Source organism: Oryctolagus cuniculus, chromosome 17 (genome assembly GCF_964237555.1).
Source record: "Oryctolagus cuniculus chromosome 17, mOryCun1.1, whole genome shotgun sequence".
Taxonomy (NCBI): domain Eukaryota; kingdom Metazoa; phylum Chordata; class Mammalia; order Lagomorpha; family Leporidae; genus Oryctolagus; species Oryctolagus cuniculus.
In genome coordinates this window covers 46606773-46625339 of record NC_091448.1, presented here as the reverse complement: position 1 = coordinate 46625339, position 18567 = coordinate 46606773, and the positions used below count along the sequence as shown (strand labels likewise).

At 46.6% G+C, this 18567-nt stretch overlaps 1 protein-coding gene across 4 annotated transcripts in view; it reads right to left on the bottom strand.

The window, feature by feature from the left end:
- Window positions 1-18567, bottom strand: part of VPS53 (VPS53 subunit of GARP complex) — a 177307-nt gene that overhangs the window by 12372 nt on the left and 146368 nt on the right. For all 4 annotated transcript variants that reach the window (XM_070061170.1, XM_070061172.1, XM_070061171.1 and 1 more), the window contains 2 exons: window positions 14123-14271; window positions 6756-6825 (listed from right to left, as the gene is read on the bottom strand). In XM_070061170.1, the coding sequence (XP_069917271.1) occupies window positions 6756-6825; window positions 14123-14271 (219 nt within the window). The remainder of the gene's footprint in view (window positions 1-6755; window positions 6826-14122; window positions 14272-18567) is intronic.

Genomic DNA, 18567 nt, shown 5'->3' with positions numbered 1-18567 from the left:
ATGCCCACACCCACAATTTTCATATTTGTTTGTTGCTGATACACAAAATAAATTTTTAATATTGACTTTATATTAAGCAATCTTGCTAAATTTATATTCCAGTAGTTTAACTGTATTTTTTGAAGATATTATTAACAATCACAACTTCTGTGAAAAACAACAGTTTTGTCTCTTCCTTTTTTATCTGTATACCTTTTGCTTAAAATTTTTTTGCTGGGGCCAGCGTTGTGGCACAATGGGTTAAGCCATTGCCTGCAACACCAGTATCCCTTATGGGCACTGGTTTGAATCCCAGCTGCTCTACTTCTGATCCAGCTCCCTGCTAATGCACATGGGAAAGCAGTGGAGGATGGCCCAAGTCCTTGGGCTCCTGCACCCACATTGGAGACCTCAAAGAAGCTCTTGGCTTTTGCCTGGTCTAGCCCTGGCCTTTGTGGCCACTTGGAAGTCAACCAGTGGATGGAAGTTCTCTCCTTCTCTGTCTGTAACTCTGCCTTTCAAATAAATAAATAAATAAATCTTTTAAAGATATATTTTTTGTTTTATTTTTTCCATATTATCTTAGCTAGGAATTCAAGGGCAACATGGGATAGAAATGGTGACAACAGACACTCTTGTCTTATTTCTAATCTCCAGAGAGAAAAAAACTTTCTACATTTGGCCAGTGAGTGTGGCATTTATAGTGATTTTTCATTAATTGGTTCATGCTTATTATAGTGCTGGCTGGTCTTCCTGTCTCGGGGTCTCTGGTGACAGTGTCGATGTAGTGAACCCCTCTGGAGGGTGGCTCTCGGAGCCTAACTCCTAGCTGTGTGTGGCACAAAGGAAGGGCTCTTCTGACCAAGCAGCAGGAGAGGCAGGGAACTCTCAGGGGGTAAGGAGGGCTTCATGGAAATCAGGATGAGTCAGAGTGATTGAGACAAGGAAAACTGAGAGGTGGTAGATAAGAGATTTAAAAAGTTCTTTGGAAAGAAAGAAAGTACTGAGTAAAAAGAACATTCTACTGTCTGGGCAGAACCACATATAGACACAAAAAAGGAAAGGAGACAGTTCAGCTGTTCTGAACCTAAGTTCTGCCATCAGAAAATCTAGAAAGAAGCCAGTTTAATTTCAGGAAGCATGGGCGTTTTGCGTCAACTCCCAAAATAGACTTTTATTTTAGATTATACATGAATGGGCATGTATAAAGTAGGAACACTTTTTTTTTTTTTTAAATCTTAATGTGCTGGGGAATTTCAAAGTTACATCAAGTAAACAGAACACGCTGACTGAACTCATGGGCACCCCCTATCCAGCTTCAGTAACAACATTCTGCCATTCTCATTCCACCTGTGCTCTGACCCTGTGGCATTCATCCCATCTTCAGTTCAGGGGACACCTGGCAATGTCTAGAGGCATTCTGGCTGTCACATGTGACAAGGTATATCTGGAATCTTGCATGTACAAGTAATGGATGCTATTTAACATGGAAAGGATTCTCTGCATCAAAATGTCAACAATGCAGAGGCTGAGCTACCCTGCTAGGTTCACTTCCCCTAGCCCTCACTCATTTTTTTTTTTTAGATAAAATTTATATATGTTGAATAATTCTTAACTGTATACTTTTAAAATTTATTTATTTATTTGAGATAGAATGATCATGAGTGAGCTCCCATCTGCTGATTCACCCTGCAAATACCCATAATGGCTGGGGGTGGGCCAGGCCGAAGCCAGGAGATGGGAACTGACTCTGGGTCTCCAAAGTGGGTGGCAGGAACCCAACCACTGAGCTATCACCTGCTGCCTTCCAGGGTGTGCGTTAGCAGAAAACTGCAATCAGGAGTGGAGACAGTGACTCCAACTCAGAAAGCAGGCGTCCTAATTGGCACTTTTACCCCTAGGCCAAATGCCTAGTTTTGGTAAATAGTTTTGACAAATGGATATACCTTTATACTTCATGTCCTCTAATAAGCTTTTGTATATAACCTTTATCAGATCTAATAAGTTCCCTTTTCTTAAAAAAAATATTTATTTCTTTTACTTGAAGGATGGAGTTAGAGAGAGAGAGGGAAGTAAGGGGCAGAGACAGAAAGAAAGAGAGAGGAGAGATTTTTCATCCACTGGTTTACTCCCCAAATGGCTGCAAAGGTTGGGACTGGGCCATTGTACACTGCTTTCCCAGGCATATTAGCAGACAGCTGGATCAGAAGTGAAGCAATCAAGGGACTCGAACCAGCGCCCATATGGGATGCTGGCATTGTAGGTAGCACCTTTAACCTGATGTGCCACAACAATGGCCCCAAAATTTCTCTATTTCTTTTACTAAGGCTTAAGAAAATTTTTTATCATTAATGGTTATATTTTATCAATCCGTTTTATAAAATATTGTTAAAAACACCCTGCTATCACAGATCCCTGCTGATATGCCTGAAAGCAGCAGAGGCTGGCCCAAGTGCTTGGGCCCCTGCACTCACGTGGGAGACCCAGAGGAGGCTCCTGGCTCTTGGCTTTAGCCTGGCCCAGCCCCGCCCGGGTCGTTGAGGCCATTTGGGGAGTGAACCAGCAGATGGAAGACCTCTCTCTCTGTCTTTACCTCTCTCTGTAACTCTTTCAAATAAATAAAAATAAATCTTAAAAAAAAACCTGAGACTTTTATGACATTTTATATAAAAGCATGCCTGAGAATCACCATCCTACATTTTCATTTTTCTAACTGCCAGGATTATCTCCTATCTGCTGTGTTTGGGCTTTTAAAAAAAAAAAGAGGTTTAAAATTTGCTTTAAACATTTTTTTGTTGTTGTTGTTCAGATGTGTAGTTTTTTAAAAAGATTTATTTACTGGGAAAGCAGAGTGACAGAGACAGAGGGAGAGACAGAGTGAGATCGATCTTCCACAGCTAGGAGCCAGGAACTCCACGCAGGTCTCCCACATGGGTTGCAGGGTCCCAGGTACTCGGGCCAGCAACCACTGCCTCTCTACACACATTAACAGGAAGCTGGATCAGAGACAGAGATAGCAGCAGAGAAGCCAGGACTCAAAACCAGCTTGCTGATCCGGGATGCTGGCACTGCTGCAGTTTAACATGCTGTGCCAAACGCAGGCTTTCAGAGAATCTGGGATTTTTGAAATAGGTGGGTCTAAAAGTCAACATGGTCAAATACGGTGTGTATGTGAAATGCTGCATTGTGGATAAACTATAAAGACATTATACTAAATGAAACAAACCAGTCACAGGAGGAGAAACACTAGGAGGTACTTAGGGCAGGCAAATCCTCAGAGACAGCCAGCAGACTGTGGCTGCCAGAGATGGGTGCACCCGCCAATGGGTACAGAGGTTCAATCTGGGAAGGTGAAAAAAGTCTGGAGGAAGCGGTTGCACAGCAAAGGTGTACAGGCTCAATGCCACTGAACTGTACATTTAAATACGGCTATAAATGTGAATTGCATGTTATAAATATTTTACTACAGTTTTTTAAAAAGTCAACATTATACATAAGAACAAAGGAAAAGAAAACTTGAGAGACATGAAGTGTATTGTGCTCCGAGTATTTCAGACTACACAATGTGACAGATCTATCTAGCAGGGGCTCTTGCAGCTGGGTGTTTTGGCATAACAGGTAAAGCTGCCCCCTGTGATGCCGACATCGATATGGGTGCTGGTTTGTGTCCTGGCTCCTCCATTTGTGATCCAGCTCTCTGTTAATGGCCTGGAAAAGCAGTGGAGATGGCACAAGTGCGTGGGGCCCTGCCACCCATGTGGGAGACCCGGAGGAAGCTCCTGGCTCCTGGATTTGGCCTGGACCAGCTTTGATCATTGCGGCCATCTGGGGACTGAACCAGTGGATGGAAGATCTCTCTCTCTCTGTAACTCTTTCAAATAAATAAATTTTAAAAGTGTGAGGAGAAGGCTCTTAGGAGTGTCCGGTTCAGTGCTCTTATTTAAACAGGATGAAACCGGGCCCATGGGAGACACTGTTTATGATCACAGGGATCATTAATTGCAGTGGGGACCCGATCCTACGTCTCCTTCCCCCCGACCATACTGTGCTACTTTCTCTGTTGTTAAGTTGGGTGAATGGATACCATTTCTACTGTGTGCTCAGTCACAGACAACTATGGCCATAAGATAATTAATGACCCTGCAAATCCCACAAGGTTCTATGAAAATCACAAACCAGCAAGAAGCATTACAAATTCTGGTATGGTTCAGTTCCATGTGCCCTTGCAATTGCTCAAGTGGAGGCCAAAGATTAAGAACTCACTTTATAGAGTAATCAGGAAGAGGACCAGGAGCAGGGAAATGCCTACTTTCTCATTTTCAGCGTAAGTATTTAAGTATCACTTACATTTAGGACCTAGCACTTTTGTGGCAAAGCAGATGGATCTGAGATTAGGCTGAATCTTAATGCCTTGAATTTCACAGCTGTGGTTAAAGCTTGGCGTACAGGCCTCCACCAATGAAAGCAGAATCTGCTTCACTCCATGAACATCTCTGTTACCTCTGGATTCATATGGTTCCGCTGCCTGAGAGGACACGCCTCCTGCTACATGACTGCTCAGGTTTCAGAGCCCAGAGATGTACTCAGCACAAGCAGGGGCCCAACTAAACCTCAGCTTCACACAGAGTCCTGCCGGGGCCACGCTGGCCCGCAGTGTCCACCTCTGCCCTCTCCCCGGCTGTGCCTGCAGAGATCCCCGCCCTGCTGCTCCCCACTCCTACTTGCCTGGGGTCTGATAAAGTAAAACTCCAGTTCCAGCAGATGGTTTTCCCATCCACACCTAAAAGCAGAAGTAAACACTGGTCAAACTGAAAATTTTCTGTTGCTACTGGCTTTGGGTCTGAGCTGATTATTCTAATGTTCTTTTAAAGAAGGGAAAATCTGTATAAAATGGATATGACAGTGCATTTAGATCACAAAATGAAAATATCCTGGTTATTAGACAATTAAATCAGCTAGCAAGGCCTGGGCAAAGCTCAAACTCATGTTCCCAGTGAGTCAACTTTGTGTTGCAGGGGCTTTGTCCAGTCTGGAGACAGAAACACAGCAACTGAGAACTCAAGAACTTCTCCCACAGACCCAGATCGTAATCAGCCACACCCTTTGGGATCACACACGACAGTGAGGTGGAAAGAATGGGTGCCCAGTAAGTGTGTGCTACTGAAACTGGAGAGACACGCCAGGGCGTGTTCCTGCTGTTTCCAAAGGAGAGAGAGAGAGAGAGAGAGTGAGTTCTGCGGCTGTGACAAGGGTCAGGAATGTCTGGACGCTGCACTGCTGCAGTCAGGCCCATGTGGCGTCTGAACCCTCACAACCTCCCAGGAAGCTTTCCGAGACAACGTTCTGACTCCGGCTACCACTGGCTGGCGAGACAGATGGGTGATGGAAACAGAAACAGAGTCATGTCCCCGGTCTCAGGAAGCTTAAAATTACTAAGAGCTGGCATTTACTGTGGCTTACCACATGCCAGACTATGGCAGGCACGCTGTGCATTTTCTCGTTTAATCCTCACAATTACTCCGTGGGGTGGCACTGTGATTTCAGAGCACCCGCTTTACAGACAAGGAGATTAAGCCATTTGTCTGAGGCAAACGGTTGCCATGCTGCAGACAGAGGATTCAGCCTCGACCCCTATAATCCCAAAGCCCAGGCCTTAATGCTCACACCACACTTCCTTTCCCGATCCTGGGAAGGCCACTCATGGAAAGAGGGTTACAAAGACATTGCACGTCACAGGTTCAAGAGATCATGCTGCTCACAGACGCTGGCTATGGCTCTTCATGAAGACCATGATGCCCTGGGGCATGTGCTAACTTGCCGTCTTACTGGGCATGACTCTGGCTGGAAAGCAGAGGCCAGGGGGAGGGCAGGGGAGCTAGGGGAGAGCTGAGCTTCAACCACGTCTGCTCGCTCACTGGAAGAGCAGGATTTGTGGAAATGTCTTGGGTTACAGAACCTTCTCATGCTTTGTAAGCATTGACAGAGGTCTAGAGAGGATTCATTTAAATGAATGTGCAAGAATCACTCACGGTCACCATGAAGACTTGGCATCTCAGTGGGTGCTTGGGCTGCACATGACTGTCGTAAAGTCTGAACTGTTCTCTAACTCAGATTGCTCAAGTTCCAGGTCACAGGTGACAGCAGGCAGGAGGCCTGTAACTCAGCTCATCCACCCAGAGGTGACAGGCATGCTCTCGAGAGGTGTCTTGATGCACAGAATTCAAGTGAACTGAGTGGGGCTGGATGAGTCAGCTTCTTGGGAGAGGTGAACAGTACCAACGAGATAAGCCCTTTCGCTGCTTGCTACTCTTAAGTGGTCCCCGCCCTGGCCCCCATGGGATCTGAAGTAATCACAGCCTTCGCTGTTCCTCCGCCTGGAACGTTGCTCCTGGTCCCCCTGAGCTTCAGCTTTCGCAGGTGCTTTCTTTGACCGCCTCCTCTCCCCCTCCATTCCTCCTCTGCTCCCTGGAGATACTCCTGCACGTGAGCGGGTCTCCCACCCTTCAGCACACAGCTGAGATGATCTTCATCTACTAGAACGTGAGCGTCATGAAGGAGAGTCCTTTTCTGTCTTGTTCACTGTGGGATACTCTGCATCCAGAACAAAACCTGGTACTTACCTTGTAGGTGCTAAACCAAAAATTTAAAACTAAATGGGGGAGTGGACTGAGGAAGTTACCAGGTCATATGAAACAAGGGACATCAACCAATTCATGTCTCCAGAGCACATATGGACAGGAAGGGCATGCACTGGATTCTGACAAAGTCCATCTTACCTGCTCTGCTCCCACCATGCTAATTGGCTTGCACTTGAAGAGGTGAGTGATAAACTTGGGAATGAAGGAGCTGTGGATAAGAAAGAAGGGGCAAATTAGGCTTATTCTCTCTTTAGTAAAGAACTGAAGACACTTGTTAATTAAAGCTATACTTCCTTCCAAGAGAACACAAAGAACCAAGGCACATATCACTGCCTTCCTTTTCTTTCCAACCAAAGCCCTGCTTTTGTTCAGGTACGCAAGGTCTTCAACTGGCCCAGTCACATCAGAGTGAAGGACTTCACTGCAAGGCTGGGGCAAGACTCTGTCTTCTTCACTGGGACGTTGCTACATTTGGATATAACATCAAGAGCTGCCATTCTGCCATTCTGAAGATGAAGCCAGTCCAAGGGCACCAAGGGAAAGGACCTGAGTATAAGGACATCATTGAACCACCAAGTCAGCCACCACTCTTGAATCTGCCCTACCACTGGGTTCTGGTTAAATGAAATAAAAAATTTACTACTATTTTAGTAAATTTGAATCAGGGTTTCCATTATTAGTAGCTGGAAACAATCCAATAGATATAAGAGCAAAATAAAATGGCACAGTCAGGGAGTCTTAAATGCAAAACAGGGGCTGGTGTTGTGGCACACAGGTGTTGTTTGCAATGCTAGCATTCAATATCAGAGTGCTATTTCAAGTCCTGGCTACTCCGCTTCCCATCCAGCTTCCTGTTAATGTGTCCAGAAATTCAACAGATGATAGCCCAAGTACTTGGGTTCCTTCCTGGCTTCTGGCTTCAGCCTGGCCCAGACCCAGCTGTTGTGGCCATTTGGGGATGGAAGATCTCTCTCTCAGTGTCTCCTTCTCTTTCAGTCATTCTGTTTTCCAAATCAATCTACTTTTTTTTTTTTTTTTTAGATTTATTTATTTATTTGAAAGTCAGAGTTACAGAGTGAGAGAGAGAGAGAGAGAGAGATCTTCCATCCACTGATTCACTTCCCAAGTGGCTGCAGTGGCCAGGGCTGAGTGAGTCAGGTCGAAGCCAAGAGGTGCATCCAGGTCTCCCACATGGGTGGCAAGGACCCAAACACTTGGGCCATCTTCTGCTGCTTTTCCTGGGCCTTTAGAAGGGAGCTGGATTGGAAGTGGAGTAGCCAGGATATGAACTGGCATCCATATGGGATGCTGGCATTGCAGGTAGAGGCTTTATCTGCTGTGCCACAATGCTGGCCCCACAATCAATCTTAAAAAAAAAAAAAAAAACAAAAACGCAAAGCCAAGGCCAGTGCTGTGATGTAGCAGGTAAAAGTTGCTGCCTGCAGTGCTGGTATCCCATAGGGGTACCAGTTTGGGTCCCAGCTACTCCACTTCCGATCCAGCTCTCTGCTAGGGCCTGGGAAAGCAGTAGAAGATGGCCCAAGTCCTTGGGCCTCTGTACCCACATGGGAGACCCGGAACAAGCTCCTGCCTTTGGATTAGCCCAGCTCCGGCTATTGTGGCCAATTGGGGAGTGTCCTAGCGGATGGAAGACATCTCTTCCTGTCTCTCCCTCTCTCTGTAACTCTGCTTCTCAAATTAATAAATAAAATCTTTTAAAAAAATGCAAAGCCAAAAAATAACTGCTAAGAGATCAAAAAATAATTAGGGATAGGTGTTTGTACAGCAGTTACATTGCTTGGGACACCCACATCCCATACTGGAGTGCCTTGTTCAGGCTGCAGCTCTTCTACTCCTGATCTAGCTTCCTGCTAATGTGCACCTTGGCAGGTAATATATAAGGGTTCAAATATTTGGATTCCTGCCACCTATGTGGAAGACCTGGATTAAGTTCTGGGTTCCTGGCTTTGGTCCTGGCTATTGCAGACATTTGGGGAGTAAATCGGCAGAGAGAAGATCTCTCTCTCTGTTTCTCTATCTCTAGGTCTCTGCCTTTCAAATAAAATGAAAATAGAATAAAAACACTTAAAAAGAATAATAATCATCAGATCAAGAAACTAAATACAGAATCCTGAAAAATGTCCTGGGTCCCGACAAGTAATCTGGATCCTTTGGGCTGATGGTGCTCATTTTGGGGAAAGGGTGAGTGAAACTGAAACATGTTGGGAGGGTTTTTTGGGAAACACTGCAGAGGCCTCAATCAAGAAAGCTGGTTGCACTGATCTGGAACAGAAGTTGTAGAACACAAGGCCGGCCCGGAGGTGTCACGAGGGCCCACGACAGAGGAAGGAATGATAGAAGTGAAGCAGGATTTGCAGGCTTAGCTGAAGGCTGGCTGGTACCTCTCTCCTCACTCTTCAAATGCTGCTACCAAGTCTGCAGCCTCCTCCTTCTTCAATCTCTACTTCTTTTCCTGTGCACTTGTACCCACTCTAATATCTAATGAGTCAGATGCCCTAACAGAACGGGTACCAGCACCCAGCATATCCAACTTAGCCCCTCTCCGGACTCCAGGCACAGTGGACTGGCTCTCTCTCATCCATTCAGTGACCCATTCAGTGACCCAGTCTAAAACCTAGGGTTACCCAAGACTGCCCCTCACCTTCAACTCCAACATCCATTCACTCACCCACTCTGGCCCTGAATGCTCTTAGCGGCTCTTCCAGACCATCCCTACTGGCATTGCCCTTATCACTTTTTACTTTGCTACCAATCTCAGGTTCTTTGGCATAACTGCAAACAGAAATTGACAAGAGGCCAATGTACAACCCAGACCAGGTTTACTGGCGTTTATGCTCCAAATACAAGAGAGACGGCATGCTGGGAAGGACTAGCTCTTGGGCAGAAGGTTAACAGGTGCTTTTATGGGACTGAGAGGTGTGGTGGTTCACCATGGGCATCCAGTTGGATCTGCACCCAGCCTGGTGCACCCAGCCTGGCTTGTTCTCTTCGGCATTCAGGGACTGTTGATTCTTCTGCACACAACAGCTGAAGATGGCTGTGTTGCTCACTACTGCCACCGCAGGAAGGTCACATTATGAGTCACACTGGACTATTTTGAACAGGTGACCAGATTAGGGAATTTCCTAACGGGGGGTGGGGGTGGGGGTGGGGGGTGGGGGAAGAGTTGGAGGGGGGCCTGGAGATGGATACCTGTCAGGTTGGGAGGGGCCTGATTGAGTGAGTCCCTGAACCTGAACTCTTTCAGTAGGTGCCTAACTGGTTTCCCTGCCTTTGGTTACATACTTTCTTTTATTTTATTTTTTTTTAATTTTTGCTTTCTTTCTTTTATTTTTTTTATTTTTTGACAGATAAATTTAGACCAAGAGAGAAACAGAGAAAGGTCTTCCTTCTGTTGGTTCACCCTCCAAATGGCTGCTACCGCTGGAGCTATGCCAATCTGAAGCCAGGAGCCAAGTGCTTCCTCCTGGTCTCCCATGCGGGTGCAGGAGCCCAAGCACTTGGGCCATCTTCCATTGCCTTCCCGGGCCACAGCAGAGAGCTGGACTGGAAGAGGGGCAACTGGGACTAGAACCCAGTGCCTATATGGGATGCCGGTGCTGCAGGCGGAGGATTAACCAAGTGAGCCACGGCGCCGGCCCTAGTCACATACTTTCTATCCCAACTGCTGCCAAAAGTACTTATTTCAAACACAAATATAAGCAAGTTCCTCCTCTGATTAAAGCTCTTCAATGGTTGCAGCCAAGACCTTCCTCGGTTCTCGATTCTCTGTGTTCAGCCTCATGCTGAATCCTGGCACCCTGTACTTCAACCTGGCCGATCTGCCTGCATATCCCATGACTTTGCAGGTGTGAGTGCTTCTGGACCTTTGCATACACTGCTTCCCCTGCCCAAGCACCCTTTCCTAAGGCTTAGACTCTGCCCAGGGGTGGCTTTTCTAGGAAGCTTTCCCTCCACCATATTCTATACAATGTCCACAGGCCCCTACCTGAACAGCTAACCTAACCGCACACTTGACTGTTAAGGCAAATGAAGATGAGGACTACGTTTATTAAGCCAAAGCACTTAATTCAGTATCTGGGACACAGGAGTTACTCGAGGGAATGCATGCTAATAAATGTTTTAATTATGGTAGCAGATACCACTCTTTGGATATCAGCTTGGTATCAACACTTTATCAGGAAACTGACATGTGACTTCTCATTTCAGTTTTCTAACCCCTATTAAGAGATTTGTCTTATGGGGGCTGGTGGTGTGGCAGAGTGGGTAGAGCTGCTGCCTGTGATGCTGGCATTTTATATGGGTGCTGGTTCAAGTCTGGGCTGCTACACTTCCAAACCTGCTAATGGTTCTGGGAAAGCAGTGAGGACGGCCCAAGTGCTTGGGCCCCTGCATCCATGTGGGAGACCAGAAAGAAGCTTCTGGCTCCTGGCTGCGACCTGGCCCATCCCCAGCCCTGGTCATTTTGCAGCCATTTGGGGAGTGAACCAGTGGATGGAAGATCTTTCTCTGTTTCTCCCTCTGTTTGTTTGTTTCTTTCTTTCTTCCCTTTTTTTTTTTTTTTTGGACAGGCAGAGTTAGACAGTGAGAGAGAGAGAGAGAGAGAGAGAGAGGAAGGTCCTTCTTCTGTTGGTTCACCCTCCAAATGGCCACTACAGCCAGCGCACTGCCCTGATCCAAAGCCAGGAGCCAGGTTCTTCCTCTTGGTCTCCCACGCAGATGCAGGGCCCAAGCACTTGGGTCATCCTCCACTGCCTTCCCGGGCCACAGCAGGGAGCTGGACTGGAAGAGGAGCAACCGGGACAGAATCCGGCGCCCCAATCAGGACTAGAACCTAGGGTGCCAGCACCACAGGTGGAGGATTAGCCAAGTGAGCCACGGCACTGGCCTCTCCCTCTGTTTCTGTAACTCTGCCTTTCAAAATAAATAAAATAAATCTTAAAAAAGAGAAAGATTTGTCTTATCTCCATTACTGAATGGAGGAGAAACAGCTTAGTGGATGAGGAAAGTTGTGTGTGTGTGTGTGTGTGTGTGTGTGTGTTTTGTTTTTGAGAGGCAGAGAAACAGAAACAAAGAGAGAGTGTCCATCCACTGATTCAATCTCCTATGCCTGAGATGACTGGGGTTGGACCAGGCTGATGCTGGAAGCTAGGAACTTAATCCAGGTCTCTGCCAGGGACCCAAATACTTGAGCCATCACCTATTGCCTCCCAGGGTCTGCATTACCAGGAAGTTGGAATCAGGAGCAGGATGTGAGTATCCAACCCTGGTACTCTGATATGGGAAGCAGGCATCCAAACTGATGCCTTAGCCATTTGCTTGTGGTTCTAATCGCAGTTCCAATCAGTAGGTCACCTTGATTATACAAAAGGCTGACATTGTTTCAGACGCCAAATGGTGCCAAAGGAAACATCCCTGGCTGTGCACTGGTGGAACAGGAAAGGAAGTTAGGGGAAAGGAGCTGAAAGCCCAGAGGTCAGGTCTAGGGGTCGGCCTGCTGACCAGAAAGGAGTGTGAACAAGCCACTGTTGGGAAGGGATTCTTCAGTGCTGTCAACTAGGACCAAACAAGCAATGTGAGATCAAATTCAACCAATAACTGTTCTGTTGGCACAGCTGTAACCCAAGTTACTTCACACAGGAGTCATCTATGGTTGAGCCGTGGAGCTGGCTCTGCATGCTACTCTACAGGCGAGGCATGGGACACAGAGGGGCCAGCCACATGTCTTGGCGGAGTGAGTCCCAACCATATGATGACTGTGAAGGGCTTCTGCAGGCCATCGGGTGGTGTCAATTACCTTTGGCTGGGGAACCGTCACCTTAAAACCGCCACCCCTAAGGTTTCCAGTCTTAGACTAGGATTTTACCAGGATGTGAAAGTACTATGGATCAAAACACAAGTACTTTGTAGATTATGGTTGAACTTTCCAAGATGTGAGAGATGGGTATCCTACCCCCAGTCAGTCACTAACAGTAAAATATTTACGGGGCTCAGAGGGAATATGAGGCTGATGCTGGGATGAGCTAAGCAATGGACTCCTTATTCACTTTGCTGTAAGTTCAATCAGACCCCTGGGCAGCCACAGTGGAGGTTTTCAGTCACAGTAAATCTTTATAGAGACACTGCTTCTACCAGCATTATGGGGAGTGTCACAATGTGATTTATCAAGAAGGCTTTTAACACACACTAATGAGCACCCAGAGAGTGAAGAGAATGTCAGCTCCTAGTCCATCTGCCACACTGCAAACATTAATGCCTCCCCGGAGAGCATACGCTATCCTTTCTTGACAAACCAGAAACTAAAGCTAACGCTACAAGCCACTCAATTATTGTTGTTCCTAAGGGATTTATCTGTGTGCGAGAGAGGGAAAGCCCTACTTGAATATAAACTGGGAGAGATTCAGGGAAGACAGGAACTTGGAGCCCTGAATCATCATGTGAGAACCCTAACACAGTAGCCTGGGCTGGGCTGACCTTCCCCAAGCCCTCTCCTGAGTAGTCAGCCAAAATGCTTGTTTGATAATTGAGCAGAGGAGACACCGACCCGCTACACTGCTTGGTCTCACGGGAAATGGTGCTATAGCCAGATGCTGATTGGCGAAGGACCAAACCATTTCCTGGCTTCAAAACTCAAGGCAGAAACGGCCACACACGAGGCCATGGCCGCAAGACATGCAGCTCTGTATTTACTCCATCTACCTTGGCAACAGAGTTCCATGACTTGCTCTTCTCCATTTCTAGTACCTGCCCAGGACCCAGGGACATTCACAGATGGATTCATTTTGGCGGTCACAGTAACAAGTACTATTGGGAGGAAGAGAAGGCTCAAAAGAAACAGAAATGACAGTCCCTACCATTAAAAAGCTTACACTCTAGCCATAAGCAATGTGCATACAATAAATCACTGGAAAAGAATTTTAATGATGCCAACCTGGGCAAGGGGTGGTGATGGCCATATAATTCAGAATAATAAGATTCCCTCAACTCATTTTTGTTTGTCTTGATGTGGCTGATGATTGTATTGCTATAACTCTATGACTTTAAGTAGCACATTTAGCTTTCTTATTATGCTTCTTTTGGGTACAAATTAAAATTAGTTTGCCTGTAGTCACTAGAATGAGATCAGTTGCATTGTGAGCATACTGGGTAGCGTGGATGGCATTAAAATACCCATCTGGCATTGTGTAGAAAGGGTAAATATAGACCATTATACATTTTTCCAAATCCACAGAATGGACAACAGCAAGAGTGAAACCCAACGTAAACCATGGACTTTGGGGCAACGATGGTGTGTCAGTGTAGGCTTATCAAATGCAGCCAATGTACCACTGCGGTGGGCGTGCCGATGACAGAGGAGAGGCTACTCATGTGTGGCAGCAGAAGGTATGTGAGGAATCTCTGTGCCTTCTGCTCAACTGTGCTGTGAAAATAAAACTGCTTTTAAAACAAACCCAACCCAGTGCTGAAAATGCTCTGGGACTTACTTTGCAAATTTAATGCAGAACTGAGTGAAGTATTTCCGCGTGGAAGCCAGGTTGTCGCGGATGATAGGGACATTCTGCTTAATGTGAAGAATGACAGAGGTGACATAGGGGCTCTGGTCACCAACGTGCTCCACGTTCTGCCACTGCATCTGAAATAGAGGAGAGGGTGAGGCTTGAGATCCTTTGCAGAGCAGTGTCACCTGTAGCCAGGGCAGGGGCAGGGTGGAGCAGAAATGAGTTCACAGCTTGGTACCACGGGAACTGGCTCCTTCTATCCTGGGGAATTTGTATGACCAATTTTTTTTTTTTTTTTTTTTTTTTTGACAGGCAGAGTTAGACAGTGAGAGAGAGACAGAGAGAAAGGTCTTCCTTTTCCGTTGGTTCACCCCTCAATGGCCGCTGCGGCCGGTGTGCTGCAGCCAGCGCAAGGCGCTGATTTGAAGCCAGGAGCCAGGAGCTTCTCCTGGTCTCCCATGCGGGTGCAGGGCCCAAGCACTTGGGCCATCCTCCACTGCACTCCCGGGCCACAGCAGAGAGCTGGACTGGAAAAGGAGCAACCGGGACAGAATCCAGTGCCCCAACCGGGACTAGAACCCAGTGTGCCAGCGCCGCAGGTGGAGGATTAGCCTATTGAGCCGCAGCGCCGACCTCTTATTGCTTCTTTTAGGCAAGTTACTTGCCTGATTTTGCCTCCATTGCCATGTTTGTCAACATGACTTATTAAGAACTCCATATGCATAGTGTGGTGCAAATCCTGCAGAGAGGTAAGTTTGAATGCTGGCTCTGCCACATGCAAGTTAACAGATCTTGGACAACCTCTCTGGGTTTCAGTTTCCCTAACTGTGAAAGGGGAGTAACAGAACTACCTAGTGAGAACTACCTAGTGAGCCACGGCGCCGGCCTTGTCTGACCAATTCTGTACTGGCTGATCATGAATAGTAACAAGAATGCCCACCGGTCCTTGATGGTGGAGTAGAACTCAGAAAACTTTCCCTTTCCTATCTCGTCCCTGTCATGCTTGGAACAGCTTTCCTTCTAAGTTGCTGTCTTGTACAGGGACCTTTACCTGCCACATGAATAGGAATCTTGCTTTTGTTTATCCTTCTGTTTCATTTTATTTGAAAGACAGAAAGACTGACAGAGGGAGATCTATCTACTGGTACAGTCCCCAAGTGTGCATAATAGCCAGGGTGCTCCAGAACCAGGAGTCTGGAACTCAGTACAGGTCTTCCACATGGGTGGAAGGGACCCAAGTACTTGAGCCATCACCTGCTCATCAGCAGGAAGCTGATCAGAAGTGGAGTAGCCCAGACTCGAAGCAGGCACTCTGATTAGAATGCAGGCACTCAAGCCGCGACTTAACCCCTGTGCTGCACACCGACCCCAGGGATCCATTCTTCTGCCAAGTGTTCTATTAGTAGTGTGGGAGAACAGCGGAGAGGACATCCACTCCAAGTGGACACAGTGTGGAAGACTGGAGAGGCAGCTGGGCTAGTGAAACAAACCCTGGAAGAAAATTAACTTACACCTTTCTCTCAAGTAATTGGTAAGAGTTTGGAATTCTTTAAAAAGGAAACTAGAAATGAGAAGACATGTGAGCTTTGCTTCAAAGTCATCTGAGGTTGGAGGAGTGAACAGGGGTGTAAATTAGTGAAGCTGGGTGCTGGGTACACAGGGTTTATTGCACTGTTATCTTTACTCATGAGTGTATTTGAAATTTCCCACAATAAAACATTTTAAAAGGTGTGCCTGTAGAATATTAACACTCTTAAAACCTTCAGGACCGTGACAAGATTTCATTAGAGGGAAAGGAGAAAGGATCTCTGACAAACACTAGGGGCTGATTGGGTGAGAAGGGGAGCAGGGCAGGAAAGAGGTCTGTGCCTAGGCCATGAATGAGCAGAATTAGGGTGTGTGTTCTGGAAACATCTGCAGTAAACTGACTGCAGAATGGGCCCTAGAAAGCAGGAAGAAGCAATGGGTTGGTGCCCGCCCTTCATGGGTGTCTACGGAAGAATGGGACAGCACCATCTCCCGGTCTGCCGGTAAGCCCACAGGGAATAGGCGCTGTGATCTTAAGAAAAGCAGGCATATGCTGCAGTTCTGCTGAGTCAGCTTTCAGACTGGAGCTTCACTGTCTGCCACAGAGATCCTGCAAGCACAGACCGTACAATACGTTCACAGAGGGAGCTTGGTGGTTCTGAAGCCGGTTTCTCTGGCAAGGAAACACTGTTTTTATAGAGCTCCTGGGGAAAGGAGAAATTCAAGACAGAGTGAAGTTGTTTAAAAGAATCCTATTGTATATGGAAGAGTCCCCAGCCCTGGGAAGCTCAAACAACACTATGTTTTGTCCCAGTGTTTTTTCAAATCAGCAGGTACTCATATTCTATAAGTGTTCAGTGTGCGTAAGCACACTGTGACCACAGCAAAGTGGGAACAGGTCTCTTTGCTGCTAAATGATAGGAAGACCAAGGTCCAGAGACATGAAGAGTCTTAAGCAAGGGTTTACAACCAGACAGGAAAAGGTCCCTAATTTTTCACTGGGGGAAAAAAACCGAAGCAAACAACGGAAGAACAGTAGACAGGTCTAATATGAACTTTATATTCCAATGCTTTGGTTATGTGTCATGTTTTCCACATTATCTTTTATCTTACTAAAGATGCCTCTTTTTCGATCTGATTTTGTAGCTTTGACCTATCCAAATAATGAGCACCCTAGGTGACGTTAAATGAGCTCACAGGATGAGGCCAGAACTGACGGGCCTGTGAAGTCTGCACTTCAGCTTCTCCCAGAGCTGCAACGAGCCTTGCGGCAGAACACACTGGGTACACAGAGAGAGCTAGGCAGGCTTGACGCCTCCACTTCCAATCAACAAGAAGCTCCTCCATGGTAATCAGCATTGTGTTCCAAGTTGGAAGCATCATGCATTTCAAATCTGAGAAGAGCTTATAAACAATTACCAAAACACTGTATGTCTCCATTCATAGAGGAGGCCCATAAACAGAGGTGGTGAAGGGCTCTGTCACTGGTTACAAAGTAACTCTGAGGCAAGAGGGCAGGAGAAACCTGGGACTTCCTCCAGTTCTTGCTGGTGAGTCTGTACATCATCTAATTCTTCTTGAAACCACTGGCCAAGTCAGTGCATATCCATGTTAGGAGTATATTGGAAAAGAAGTGATTTGCTTTAATACCTTAGCCAATGATGACTCCACTGGTCAAGTTAAAAGAAGTATTAGCACAAGTCAAGTGAATTCATGATTTCAAGTACTAGAAAACAATCAGAATTGGCATTGCCTTTACTATTTTTTTTCAAATTTATTTGCCAGGTAGAGTTATAGACAGTGAGAGAGACAGAGAGAAAGGTCTTCCTTCCGTTGGTTCACTCCCCAAATGGCCACCAAGGCCGGCGCTGCGCCAATCCAAAGCCAGGAGCCAGATGCTTCTTCCTGGTCTCCCATGTGGGTGCAGGGACCCAAGCACTTGGGCCATCCTCCATTGCCCTCCAGGCCCACAGCAGAGAGCTGGACTGGAAGAGGAGCAGCCGGGATTAGAACCCAGCGCCCATATGGGTTGCTAACGATGCAAGCTGAGGATTAACCAAGTGAGCCACAGCGCCAGCCCCAACCTTTACTATTTTTTAAAAATGCGCAAAACACAGCTGGTAGCAATTCTGTCTGGTCACTACTCCAGATGGCTGAGGTCTCACGCAGCCCATCCAGGGTGACTGAAGGTTTGGGTTACTTGAATTGCTCAGGATACTAATGCTAGATTGAACCTACTGTGTGCAGGTCACTTTGTCTTGGGAAAAGGTCTCCTGAGAAACTAACCTTCCTCAACTGAAAACTTCAATTCCCACTTTTTCAGTTTGATTACTGGATTAAAGAGCTACAAAACAGAGACTTAGAAATTCAGACTTTGGGAACATTTGGGAGACTAGAGGTAAGGTTTAGGATGCATCGCTGTGGCCCCAAGCAACGGATGTTTCGCTCAAGTGTACTTTCACTCACTCTTACTCCCCCCTCACCACTTTCACTCCTACAACAATCATTTGCTGGATTTACAGGTACCTTCTGTATGCACAGCACTGAACCATGCATTGTGTGGGGAACAGTAAGGGGGAAGGAATATAATTTTTTTTTAAAGATTTCTTTATTTGAAAGGCAGTGTTTAAAGAGAGGGAGAGACAGAGACAGAGAGAGAAATGGTCCATCTGCTTGTTTACTCTCCAAATGGCTGCAACAGCCAGGGCTGGGCTAGACCAAAGCCAGGAGCTAGGAGCTTCTTCTGGGTCTCCCATGAGGGTGCAGGGGCCCCAGCAATTGAGCCATCCTCTGCTGCTTTCCCAGGCATATTATCAAGGAGCTGGATCAGAAGTGGAGCATCCAGAACTCACACAAGCACCGATATGGGATGCTGGCATCACAGGTGATAGCTTTGCCTACTA